Source organism: Scyliorhinus canicula, chromosome 8, assembly GCF_902713615.1.
Source record: "Scyliorhinus canicula chromosome 8, sScyCan1.1, whole genome shotgun sequence".
Taxonomy (NCBI): Eukaryota; Metazoa; Chordata; class Chondrichthyes; order Carcharhiniformes; family Scyliorhinidae; genus Scyliorhinus; species Scyliorhinus canicula.
The window spans coordinates 129,425,808-129,439,098 of record NC_052153.1 but is presented as its reverse complement, the minus strand read 5'-3'; the positions used below and the strand labels follow the sequence as shown (position 1 = coordinate 129,439,098).

Sequence of the window (13,291 nt, the reverse complement as noted above, 5' to 3'; positions counted from 1 at the left end):
CAAGGGCCAACTGTTCACAATCTGTGTACATAATTTAGATGTGTGGATCAATTGTAATGTTTCCAAATTTGCTGATCACATAAAACTAGGTGGGAATGCAAGTTATGAGGAGGATGCAAGGAGGCTTCAAGAGGACTTGGACAAGCTAAGTAAATGGGCAAGAACATAGCTGATGAAATATGTGAGTAAGTTATGAAGTAATCCACTTTTGTAGAAAAAGCAGAAAGACAGAATATTTCTTAAAGGAGGGGGATTGGGAAGTGTTGGTGTCCAAAGGGACCTGGGTGCCTTGTTCATGAGTCATTAAAACTAGCATGCAGGTGCAACAATCAATAAAGGAAGGCAAATAGTATGTTGGTATTTATTGCGAGGGGATTGGAGTACAGAAGTACATTCTATAATTGAACAGAACTTTGGTGAGACTGCACCTGGAGTAATTGTATAATTTTGGTCTCCATCTCTAGGGAAGGATATACTTGCCATGGAGGAAGTGCAACGGAGGTTCACCAGATTAACAGATTCCCTGGGATGCCACAACCTCTCTCTACATGTTGGAAATGCCAAGGGACTGATCATTGACTTCAGGAAGGGTAGCACGACACACACTCCCGTCTGCATCAATGGCTCCGAAGTGGAGATGGTCGATAGCTTTAAGTTCTTGCGGGGTCACCATCACCAACTGTCTGTCCTGGTCCACTCACATTGATGCAATAGTCAGAAAGTCCAACAACATCTCTAGTTCCTACAGAAGCTAAAGAAATTTGGCATGTCTGCATCGACTCTCACATACTTCTACAGATGTGCGATAGAGAGCATCCTGTCTGGCTGCATCATAGCCTGGTATAGCAACTGCTCGGTCCAAGATCGCAAGAAACTGCAGTGTGGTGAACTCAGCCCAACACATCATGCAAGCTTGCCACCCCCACATTGATTCTGTACACATCTCCCACTGCCTCAGGAAGGCAGACAGCATTATCAGAGACCCATCCCACCCAGGCATTTCCCTCTTCCAGACCCTTCCATTAAACAGAAGGTACAGAAGTCTGAAGACCCGGACATCCAGATATAGGAACAGCTTCTTCCCCACAGCTACAAGACTCCTCAACGACTCCCCCTCGGACTGATCTGTTCCCTGTAAGAACACTATTCACAACGCCTTATGCTGTTTTTGCTCATGTATTTGCTTTGTTTGGCCCCTTGTTCCACACTGTAACCAATTCCTGTTTGTCGATATACCATTTGTCAATGTTCTCTGTTGATTATTCTTTTGTCTACTATGTACATACTGTGCACGTTCCCTTGGCCGCAGAAAGATACTTTTCACTGTACTCCAGTAATTCGACAATAAATCAAATCAAATCAAACCAGGATTGTTTTATGAGAGATTGAGAAACTGGGCCTGAGTTTTGTAGAATGAAAGGTTATCATAGAATTTTACAAATTCTTACAGGGTGTGACGAATGAATGTAGATGGGATGTTTCCTCTAGCTGGTGAATCTAGAACCAGGGGACATGATCTCAGAATATAAGACTAAAATGAGACGACATTTCTTCACTCATAGGGTGGTGAATCTTTGGAATTATTTACCCCAGAGTGCTGCAGAAGCTCAATCATCAAGCATGTTCAAGACAGAAATCCATAGATTTTGAAAGACTAATGACAACAAAAGATATGGGGATAGCACAGGAAAGTGGTGTTGAGATAGATGATCAGCCATGATCTAATTGAATGGCAGAGCATGCTTGAAAGGCTGAATGGCCTATTTCTGTCCCTATATTCATATTAGCTGATGGTATAAAGACTAGGATTTTGGGTGAGAGATGCAGGGGAGTGAGAGGAAGAACTTTTTTTTTTTAAATGCAGTGGAATTTGCTGTGTAGTGGAAGTGAAGATCACCAATTATTTCAAAAGGGAAATAAACATGCAGGATGACCAGGATATAGTGGGTAAAAAGGACTGACTGGATTGCTCCACAGTAAACCAGCATAGAGCTGTATGGCTTCCTTCTGCGCTACGCATCAAATAGTGTCCAACTTCATTACATACCTGAATCAGAATTGGCATCTTTAACTTTAATGGGTTTTTGTTCCTCAATTTCATTTTTGTATTCTTTGCAATTCTCCTCATTCTTCTCCTTACTCTTTTTCTCTTTTTCTCTTTCCTTGTGTTTTTTAGCTTTCTTTTTTGACTTTGCATGGGAAGAGCAGTCTTTAATGACGACGTTTGAGCACTCCAGTTGGTGTGGTGGGCTTTCCACTGTAGTCCTAGGGGTAAGCTTTTCTTGCTGGTCCTCATAACCTTCACCAGCTTGACCAATAGCATCAACGGGCAGATCTCGAGTTCCTTTTCCTTCAGGTGTGCATGGGGAATTGGAGTTAGAATTCACAGTGTGAACATTAGAAACTGGAAGTGACATAGGTGGCTGTGCAGGGGGAGGGGGTTGAGGAGGAGTGACCGGGGTAGAAATAACAGTTTTCTCACTGGAGGGATTTAAATGACCATTAAGTGTTGGTTGCACACGATTAGTAAGGTGCGATATTCGGGGCTTCTTGCTTGCTAGTGGGTCAATGAAATCTGATGGCAGAGATCTCTTCTGTAAAAACATTAATGATAATATTAAGCTCTGAAACAAAAGTATTTTAAAAGCTGACTACTATAACCACATGCTTGTAATTCCATCTAGAGTTATCATATACCAAACTTATTTTCCAAAAATTATGACACAAAAGATATATTTTTCTAATTTATTTGTTTAAACCTACATCAAAATTCTATTTGCGTAATGGGTAGTGCAGTTTGTGGGTTACTGTATTGTCTTTTCATGTTGTTATCTAGGTTTAAAAAGAGCCCAGATTGATGCCCAAGGTTGAAGGTACAAGAACAGAGAACAGTTCACTAAAAAGACAGACAGAGCTAAGAAGGCAGAGACGCCAGAAAGGCACATGAACTGACTTTCAAGTTAGTGAGATTTTACTACAGCTTGTGCAACGAGAGTTGAAATAACTACAGAAATCGGTGGCTAGATCATAGCACTTGTGTAAAAGTAGTTAAGACAAAGAAAATCCTAAAGGGGTTGGCGTAATATCCTGGATTGGATTCGCTGTTAACAGTGGAGAGAAGCTTTGTTTAAAAGTGTCGTTTGAAAAAGCTGGCATGGATTCCGGAATGTAAACCGCTAAGCAAAAGCATACTTATGAGAGAAGATTTTGAAGTGCGTTTTGGGTGTGGAGTTTGGAAACTCTCACGGGATAATCATCTGGAGGAATTCTGGAGGAGGCATCCACAATCATTCACTTAGGGTTCAGAGTGGAGAGTGTATTTGCCCACCAGCATCTTGTGTGCTTAAAAGGGACTTGGTGTTGATGAGACCATTAGAGATTAAGATGTACTTTGTAATCCGTGTTAATCCCAAAACCTGTGTGGAAGTGTTTAACTACGGGGGCACTAAAAGTCTATTACATCATGATCCAATTTTTAAATGTTCCATAGTATTTTTTCTTTTAAAACTAGTGGTCCTGTGACTCTGCTTCACCACGTTTTATAAAAGAAAAGTTAGTCTTTTGAGCTAGGATTCCATTCTGGAATCTTCCCAGTTATAAATTAGCTGGGATTGTAACAGAGACCTATATGGCGGGATTCTCCCGTACCCGGCAGGGCGGGGGGTCCCGGTAGGACGGAGTGGCGTGAACCACTCCGGCGTCGGCCCGCCCCAAAGGTGCGGAATCCTCCGCACTTTCAGGGGCTAGGCCGCCGCCGGAGTGTTTTGCGCCCTGCCGGCTGGCGTGGAAGGCCTTTGGCGCCAAGCCAGCCGGGGCTGAAGGGACTCCGCCGGCCGGCGAGCGTCCGCGCATGCGCGGGGGGGGGGGGTTTCACCTATGCAGAGGCCATCACGGAGGCTGACACGGCCGACGCATAGGAAAGGAGTGCCCCCACGGCACAGGCCCACCCGCGGGTCGGTGGACCCCGATCGCGGGCCAGGCCACCGTGGGGACACACCCCGGGGCCAGAGCGCCCCCCCCCCCCCCCTCCCAGGACCCTGCCCACGCCACCAGGTCCCGCCGGTAAGGGACCTAGTCTGATCCATGCCGGCGGTACTGTCAAAGAACCAGCGGGACTTCGGCCCATCGCGGGCCAGAGAATCGCTGGGGGGGGGGGGGCGCGCTGCGAGTGGCCGCAGACTGGCGTGGCGCGATTCCCGCCCCCCGCCGAATCTCCAGTGCCGGAGAATTCAGCGGACGGTGGGGGGGGGGGGGGGGGGGAGGAGAAGGAAAGAGGGAATTCAGCGGACGGTGGGGGCGGGATTCACACCACCCCCCCAGCGATTCTCCGACCTGGCCGGGGGGGGGGTTGGAGAATCCCGCCTATAATCTTCTACAGTGATGTGAAAGACATATTCTTACAGAAGGGCTCAACACCACAAAAGCTGCAGTGATGGTGGGTGGGTGGGGAGACCATAATGAGGCCGGTGAGGTGCTGTGTGCGGGCGGGCTACCCACACCCTTGTCCTGCGACGGCCCAAAACTATTGGAAATGGGATATAAGCAGGGATTCAGGATTAAAGCTGCCACACAATTTTTTCAAAATGGGTTCCCAAGTTGGCCTGACTTAGAGAAAATCCAGGCCAGAAGGTCCAAACAAGGAGGATCTGATGATCCTTTATAAAACACTGGTTCAGTCTTAACTGACAGTGCATGCAATTCTTGGCACCACACTTTAGGAAGGATGTTGAAGGCTTTAGAAAGGTTGAGAAAAGATTTATTAAACTAGTTTTAGGGATGCGAGACTTCAACATGGATAAATTGGAGAAGCTAGCATCATTTTTCTTAGAGAAAAGAGAGAAGGTTGAGAGGCTGAGGAAATGAGGAGTCGAGACAGCAGAGGGAGAGAAAAGGGTTTCCATTGGTGGAAAGGACACAGATTTAAGTTGATTGGCATAACAAGTAGCAGTACACAAGGAAACTGGTTAGGATATGGGATGCACTGCTCGACTGCGCAGTGCAGATAGATTCAATCATTAATTTCAAAAGGCAATTGGGTAAGCGCATAAAAAAAATAAAGTTGCAGGTCAACAGGGAAAAGGGTATGAAATTGCAGTGGTCGAGTTGTTTTTGTTGAGAGCCTGCAGTCATAACGGGCCAAATGCCAAATGCCACTTTTGATCCTGTAAACATTCTATGTTTCTATGAATCAATGCGCTCTCCTCACTTTGTTAATTTGCCATTTGTGATTCTCCAAATTTAGGTTTTTCCATGGTCACCCTATGAATTTCTATCAACATTTAAAAATCCTCTGAAATCTTTTCGATAAAAATAGGCTGAAGATTTCTAATATTCTCATCATCATATAAGGATGATAATCATAAAGTAATGATGTCATAAAAATACCCAAAGTAACTTCTTTCACGTGATGGCAATCTAAATGCTATCCTGTCATACAAAAAAGATTTAGGTGACCTATTTTTTTCATAAAGTAATTTTACTATTCATCAATCAAGAGATATTTGTTGTTCAACAGGTTGGAAGTCAAAAAATTAACAGAGTGGTAGAAGCATGATTTTTTAGCATTAGTCTTACAGCACCCCAGCAATTAAAGCCTTAAAATTCACCTCATTGTAAAACAGTACGGTAATTGAAATGAGGTTTACTGCCTAACAGAAGGCACTTAAGACCTACTTAGAAGCTCAAAAGGCAGCTACAAAATTAATCTTTTCAGTTAGTACAGGAGTATTCTATGTTTAAGATCTTATCTGTGGAATAATTCAAAAGTTGTTAATACATCATGCTTCATATGGTTTCTTTATATTGGAATCAAACAACATTGTTGCATTTGAAATTGGTAAAGAAACCTGCACATTTAGGGTCTCCCAATTAGGAGTACAATCTGTAATAATTATACACTTGGCAACTGATTTTATTTACCTCTGGTGGAGATGTGGATCCTCTATCTTTAGGGGAGTTTGATGGAACAGAATCTGCTTGATGGCTATTAGAGTTCTGCAACTGGGATAATTTTCTGTTTCAAAGAAAAGTCAAGGTTAACTTTCTCATCTCAGATCCATGCAGTAAAATTTACCATTTTTCATGACATCCATGTATAGTCAGAATTCTATTTCTGCCAAAAACAAATGACTGCAATATAAAGTGCAGTCTGAAATCCATGAAACTAGCAAAAGTACACATTAAACATCAGTGGATTGGTAAAATTAACTGTTTCAAAAGATGGTTTCAGATGGCCATCTCAGTTATCCTAGCATCTTTGTTTCAATGCAAAACTGTTTTAAAATATATACCACTGTTCTATCTGCGTTTTTAAAGTCAGAAATTTGGCCGTGTGAGCTAACTGATGTTCAACTGTTTTCACCTTGCGCGTTTGGTGTATTCCTTTTGCAGTATAACTGCAATCCACTACCAAGCAAACCGTAACAAATTTCTAAGCTATCCAGTGGATCAATGTTACAAACTTATGGAAACGTTTTAACACTGCAGGTTATGACTTCTTGCCAGGTCAACCTGGTGGAAAGCAGATCCAGGGCTACATGGGAGGTCCAGAAAAGTTACTTATTAGTTGTGTTTCTGTTGGACAAGGTGTAGTAGTGTTCAGACTTTCCCAACTTGCCCTCACACACAAGATTCAAGATTGTGAGGATTTCAGAAATCCACTTTTGACCACTTCCCTGACTGTAATGGTGATTAAGCAGCCAGCTGGCACTTTACAGAAGGTCTGAGGATGTGGTTGTGTGGGTTGGGGAAAATTACTGATGGGACATGCAGAGATAAAACCTGGAGATTTTAATTCCTGGGCTTTACACTGCAGTCTCCTGTCCAGTTCTGCCCATACCCATCAGACACCAGCCCCAAGTTAAGGTTGGGAGTTTACATTTACTGTGCTCAGAGAGAGCGGAGGCTGAACATTTCCTGTGCTAAGTGAGTTAACATGAAACCTGATGATTCTATTCATGTATTTCATATATTCTATGCAATGTGACAGTTAATATTAATTGGAGGAGGCTGTTAGAATATGTAGATGTGCAACAGGATGTCACCCTGCCTCATCTGAAATGAAAATTAGTGAATTGAGGGGCCGTTTGCTTGCTGGAGGTAAATTGTCTATTAAAGAAAACAGAAGCTGTTGATGGCGATCAACATGAACACAAAGGGTCCAGTTATCATGCAAGTTCTCATCCCCGAGTATTATTGTGCAGTGAAATGAAAGTTAGCACAGATTAATTCGAACTCTAGTTGCACATTGCACTGTGCAGATCATTTCAAACGTAGCCCTTTTGTGGTGGATCGCGCAGTGGGTTAAAGGGGTAAGTGTGTAAAGTAGGTGACCCCCTAGTACATCAGAGGCCCCCCTCCCCTCCACCCCAATGGAAACCCCCCCCCCCGCCCTGACAGAGACCTCTGCACCCCCAACAGAAAGCTGAAGAGCAATCCAAGCAGGAGGTTGAAAATCTCTGCATTTCACTTGCGCTTTCCTAACATCTGCTGCCTCAGACAGAAGTGTTCAAAGCAGCAGCTGGTACAAGTGTCAGAAGCTTTCTCAAAAGCCCAGTACACCACAAAAGGTCTTGAAATCCCATCTGCGCTGGTCAAAAACCACGTAATTATTCGAATCCCATTTTCCTGCTCTTGGCACATAGCCTTGGCATTGCAAGCGCACATCTAAATACTTATACGTTATGAGAGCCTCTGCCTCCACCAGCCTTTCAGGCAGTGAGTTAAAGATCTCCATCACCCTCTGGGTGAAATAGTTTACCTTGCATCCCGTCTGAACATCTTGCCCCTTACCTTAAATTGATATCTATGTCCTTTGTTCATTGGTCCCTCCACCAAGGGGAAAGTTTCTTCCTGTCTATCTATACCGCTCATAATTTCATACATCTCAATCATGTCTCCCTTCCATCTCCTCTGCTCTAGTCCATCCAATCCTTCTTCATAGCTAAAACTCGCCAGCCAAGGCAAAAATCCAAGTAAATCTCTCCTCTATCCTTTCCAGTGTTACCACATCCCTCCCACAAGTCCCGAAAGACGTGCTTATTAGATACTTTGGACATTCGAATTCTCCCTCAGGGTACCTGAGCAGGCGCCAGTGTGTGGTGACTAGGGTATTTTCACAGTAACTTCATTGCAGTGTTAATGTAAGCCTACTTGTGACAATAATAAAGATCATTATTAGAATGTGGTTTCCAGAACCGCATACAACACTCTTGCTGTGGACTCATCAACGTTTTATACAGTTCCAGATTAACCTATCTGCTCCTAACTCAATGCCTCGACTAATAAAAGCAAGTATAATATATGCCTTCTTAACCACTATATCCACCTGCCCTGCTATCTTAAGGGACCAGTGTGAATGCACACCAAGATCCCTTTGATCGTCGCTGCTCCCCAGGGTCCTGCTGTCCATCATGTACTGCCTTGCCTTGTTTATTCTGCCCAAATGGATTGAATCCAGTTGCCACTGATCAGCCCATCTGACCACCCCATCTATTTCCTTATGTAATCGAAGACTATCCTCCTCACTATTTACTAGCTCACCAATTTTCATATCTGTGAATTTACTGATCATCCCTCCAACATTTAATGTCTAAATCATTTATATAAACCATAAACAGAAAGAACCGCAACACTGATCCCTGCAGGACCCCACTGGACACAGGCTTCCAGTCTGAAAAAACATCCCTCGACAATCACCCCGTGCTTACTGCCACTCAGCCAATTCTGGATCCAGTTTGCCAAATCTCCTTGGATCCCATGGGCTCTTTAATTCGCTATCAGTTTCCCATGTGGGATCTTATCAAAAGCCTTGCTGAAGTCCAAGTAGATTACGTAAAATACATTGCCCTCATCTACACACCTTCAAAAATGTAATCAAGTTAGACAGACATGACCACCTCCCCTCAACAAAACCATGCTGGCTGTTCTTGATAATCCCAGATTCTCCAAATGCAGATTAATTCGGTCTCTTATAATGGATTCCAATAGTCTCCCCACCACTGAGGTTAGACTGACTGATCTGCAGTTTCCTGGTTGATCCCTTCCTTCCTTCTTGAATAATGGTACCACATAGGCTATCCTCCAGCACCTCCCCTGTGGTCAGAGAGGAATTTAAAATTATTGCCAGCACCCCCAGCTATTTCCTCCCTTACCTCACTCAACAGCCTGGGATACATTTCATCTAGCCCTGGAGATTTGTCGACTTTTAAGTCTGCCAGACTACTCAGAACCTCCTTTCTGTCCATGTTAATTTCTTAATTTTATCTCGGTCCTTCTCCCCGATTTCTATACCATACCACCTTGGTCACAAGTGAACACCGACAAGTATTAACTTATCACCCTACCTACGTCACCCACAAACTACCACTGTGGGCCCTACTTTCCCTAGTTATCCTTTTACCCTTAATGTATTTATAAGACAATTTAGGATTTTCCATTATCTTCCCTGCCAGTATCCTTTCATGTCTCCTTTTTGCTCTCATTTCATTTTTAAGTTCCCTCTTGCACATTCTATACACCTCTAGGGCGTCAGCTGTTTTGAGCTCTTGATATCTGCCATAAGGCTCCATTATTCTTTTCATCCAATGCTGTACATCCTTCAATATCCAGGGTTCACTGGATTTGTTGTCCCCCACCCTTTTTCTTTATTGGAAAATGTTGGCCCTGTATTTTCCCCATTTCCTTCGTGAATGCATCCCACTGTTCTGTCACAGATTAACAGAAAAAAGTGGCTGTGCCCATTCCACTCTGGCCAAATCATATCTGATATTGTTAAAGTCGGCCGTCCCCCATTTTAGAACTTTGATTTCAGGCCAATCCTTGTCCTTTTACATTACAATCTTGAATCTAATAGAGTTATGATCGCTGTCTGCAAAATGCTCCACCACTGATAATTTCAGGTGACAAAGCCAGACAAGTAAGTTCAGGACCGTCCTCCTCTCTTGTGGGACATTCTACTTAAAGGGTTAAAAAGTTCTCCTGGACACATTTTAAGAATTCCGTTCCATTTAATCCTTTCACACTATGACTACCCCAGTTAATGTTGGGGAAGTTGAAATCCTCCACTTTCACTGCCTATACTTTTACACTTCTCTGAAATTTGCCTACACATCTGCTCTTCTCGACTGTTAGGGGGTCTGTGTAACACCACCAGCAATGTGATTTCTCCTTTATGATTTTTAAGTTCTACCCATAAGGCTTCATTTGACACAGCCTTCTAAGATGTTGGCCATCCTTACTGCTGTAATCGATTCCCTGATCAAAATTGCAACAGGCCTTGCTATTTACCTGCTTCTCTGTCTCACCCAAAAATCCTATATCCTGTAATATAGAGCTGCCAATCATACATAAACTTGTGTCCTCAATTCATCTGCCTGGTTTGTTAAGACTCCTTACATTAAAATACCATCCAATCTTGCCAAACTCCCACGTGACTTAACTGGTCTAGAACGCCTGCACCACTGGCTGTGCATCTTCCCCTGCTCAACTTTCTCTCAGGATCCCACCCCCCTGCCAGGTTAGATTCAATCCGTCGCAACAACACGAGCAAACATCTCTGCAAGGACACTGGATCCATTTCGGTTCAGGTGCCACAAAAACAGTCCAATGTCCCAGAAGTCTAGTCCTCCCTCCTGCCACACATTCACTTGAACTAACCCCCGATTTCTATAAGCACTAGCTCATGGCACCTTCTGGGTCCTGTTTTTAATCTACTTTCTAACTCTTAAATTCTGCTTGCAGGACCTCGTCCCTTTTTCAGCCTACATCGTGGTCCCTTTTTCAGCCTACAACGTTGGTACCAATGTGTGCCACAATATCTCCCTGTTTGTCCTCTCCCTTCATGCCCTGCAGCCAGTGACATCCTTGATACTGACACCAGGGAAGCAACAGTCTCTTTTGCGGCTGCAGAAACGCCAGTGCGTTCCCCTTACAATTGAATCCCCCATCACTATAGCCTTGCTATTCTTTCTCCTCCTTTTGTGCAGAGGACCGTTCATGGTGCCATGAAGTTGGATGCCACTGCTTTCCCCTGTGCAGTCATTTCCCCCAACAGTATCCAAAATGGTACATCTGTTAGAAAAGGGGACACATGCACTGCCCGTCTTCCTCTACTCTACCTGCTGGTCACCTATGCCCTTTCTGCCTGCGGTGAGCCCACCTCACTGAGCGTGCTATGCATTACATGCTCAGCATAGGAGATGCTCCATACTGAATCCACCCTCAGCTCCATCTTCGAAATGCGGTTAACCAGTATCTATAGTTGGATACACTTCCCGTACACATGGTCACCATGATTTGTCACACAGCACAAAAGGAGCATATCACGGGTGCAAGCTATCTTGCCATGGTTACCCTTAAGCCCTTATTTATTCCCTTTAACATAAATTATACTTGTATAAGAATAGTAACTTGCCTTCCTTAAGCAAACTTTACTTCCCTTACACTACTTTGTTTACTGTTATTATTTATTTTTTATAACCTTGACTTATACAGTTGTTTCTCAGATAATCCCTTCTTCCAAAACTTGTAAAAATCATCCCTGCTCCTCTGTGATACTGACTGTGGGGACACCGTCCCCAGGCTGTTTCACTGCAATGCTGACTGGGAGGAGAGCTTTCCCATAGCGCTTCATGGCGATGCTGACTGCAAGGACACTGTTCCTAGCCTGCTTCTCTGTGATTCTGACTGCTAGGGCACCATTCCCAGATCGCTGGACTGCGATGTTGACCATGAGGACACCATTCCCACCAGACCACTTCTCAGCGACGCTGTTCCCCGATTGCTTCAATATGACGCTGACTGCAAGGTCTCTGATTTTATATTTGGGGGAGACATGGGACAACAGAAAATGTGTTGTGGGAGAGGGGGCCAGCTGCCAGCTCTCTGTATTAGGCCAACCGCAACCGCTCAAACTGGAGGCCTGATAATGGGAATTCCTCAAGAATCCCACCAGCTCCCCATCATGCATAAATTTGCATGGAGAATGGGAGTGAATTGCCCCTGGGCGTCTCTCCTAGCACCAGCAGAGACCAGAAGCAATTCTAGTCCGGTGGGGGAACTTCTCACTGAATATTCCTCAACTTGGCCATTCTGGTCCTTTTAACTAAATTAAGCTGTCATTATTTCCAAGGCAAACCTTTTGGCTGAAAAATACTCACCGGACATTATAGAACATGTATGTAACGGGGGAAAATTGTATGGCAACATAACAATTTTGTTTTTAAAACATTTCAGCTGATCTTCATAGATGTCATGGTTTGGAACTGGGGGAAGGGCCAATCGGCAAAGACATGATGAGAAGTTCTCTCTAATGCCAGAGATATTTTATAAACAAGATTTCAGTGTAACATCTCAACTCAACAGCATCTCCAACAATGCAGTATTCCCTCAGTCTTGTACTAAAATTATGATCTTGGATTATGTGCTCAAGCTACAGAGTGAGGCCTGTCTCAATTTTCTAGTGTACAAGTGAGAATATCAACACCGAGTTAAGGATTAAATTCTGATATGAAAAGTAGTTACTTGGTCAGCAAACAAAAAAGACAAAAACTAAATCCTTGTTACTGATCACATCTACCAAGAAACGTGAAGAGGGCACTCAGCAGTGCATACGTCGACCACAGTTCATTACAATTATCTAACATGTCCTTGAAGATTTCCCTGCCTGGTTGATGTTCTGTATGAAAATGAAAATCGCTTATTGTCACGAGTAGGCTTCAAATGAAGTTACTGTGAAAAGCCCCTAGTCGCCACATTCCGGCGCCTATTCGAGGAGGCTGGTACGGGAATTGAACCATGCTGCCGGCCTGCCTTGGTCTGCTTTAAAAGCCAGGGATTTAGCCCAGTGTGCTAAACCAGCCCTAGTAACGACAAAGCTGAAAAAAATAAATATTTTTATTAAGAGATTCCATCTGACTAAGGAGGCTTCAAGCTAATCCATATCGAACAATCTGCTCTGAAAATTCTGCTCACATTTTGGCAGCTGTGACAAATCCCACGATAGCAGCTAAAACAATCCACAACATGCAAAAACAATTATATTTGAACTCATAACATTCTGAAAAATCAATTTGTCTTATTTCCCCAGATCCTTTAAAAGATTCCAGGATCTAGATCTACATCTGTACCAAAAAGGTCTTCCTTGGGCCATACTCTATCCACGTACTGAGTTTTGTTGAAATTCGTCTTTCAGTCCTTGATATATTGTTTACAGATTAACTGGGTGAAAGCAATACCTCTGGCCACTTTCAGTGGGAGGTAAAAATAATAATTTTTGGTTTCCTATTGGTGC

The 13,291-nt window shown here is 43.6% G+C and overlaps 1 protein-coding gene across 1 annotated transcript in view; it reads right to left on the bottom strand.

Moving 5' to 3' along the window:
* Positions 1–13,291, bottom strand: part of ell2 (elongation factor for RNA polymerase II 2) — a 213,132-nt gene that overhangs the window by 41,744 nt on the left and 158,097 nt on the right. The window contains 2 exon segments of the mRNA XM_038805237.1: positions 2,048–2,594; positions 5,920–6,013. Coding sequence (XP_038661165.1) covers positions 2,048–2,594; positions 5,920–6,013 — 641 coding nt within the window.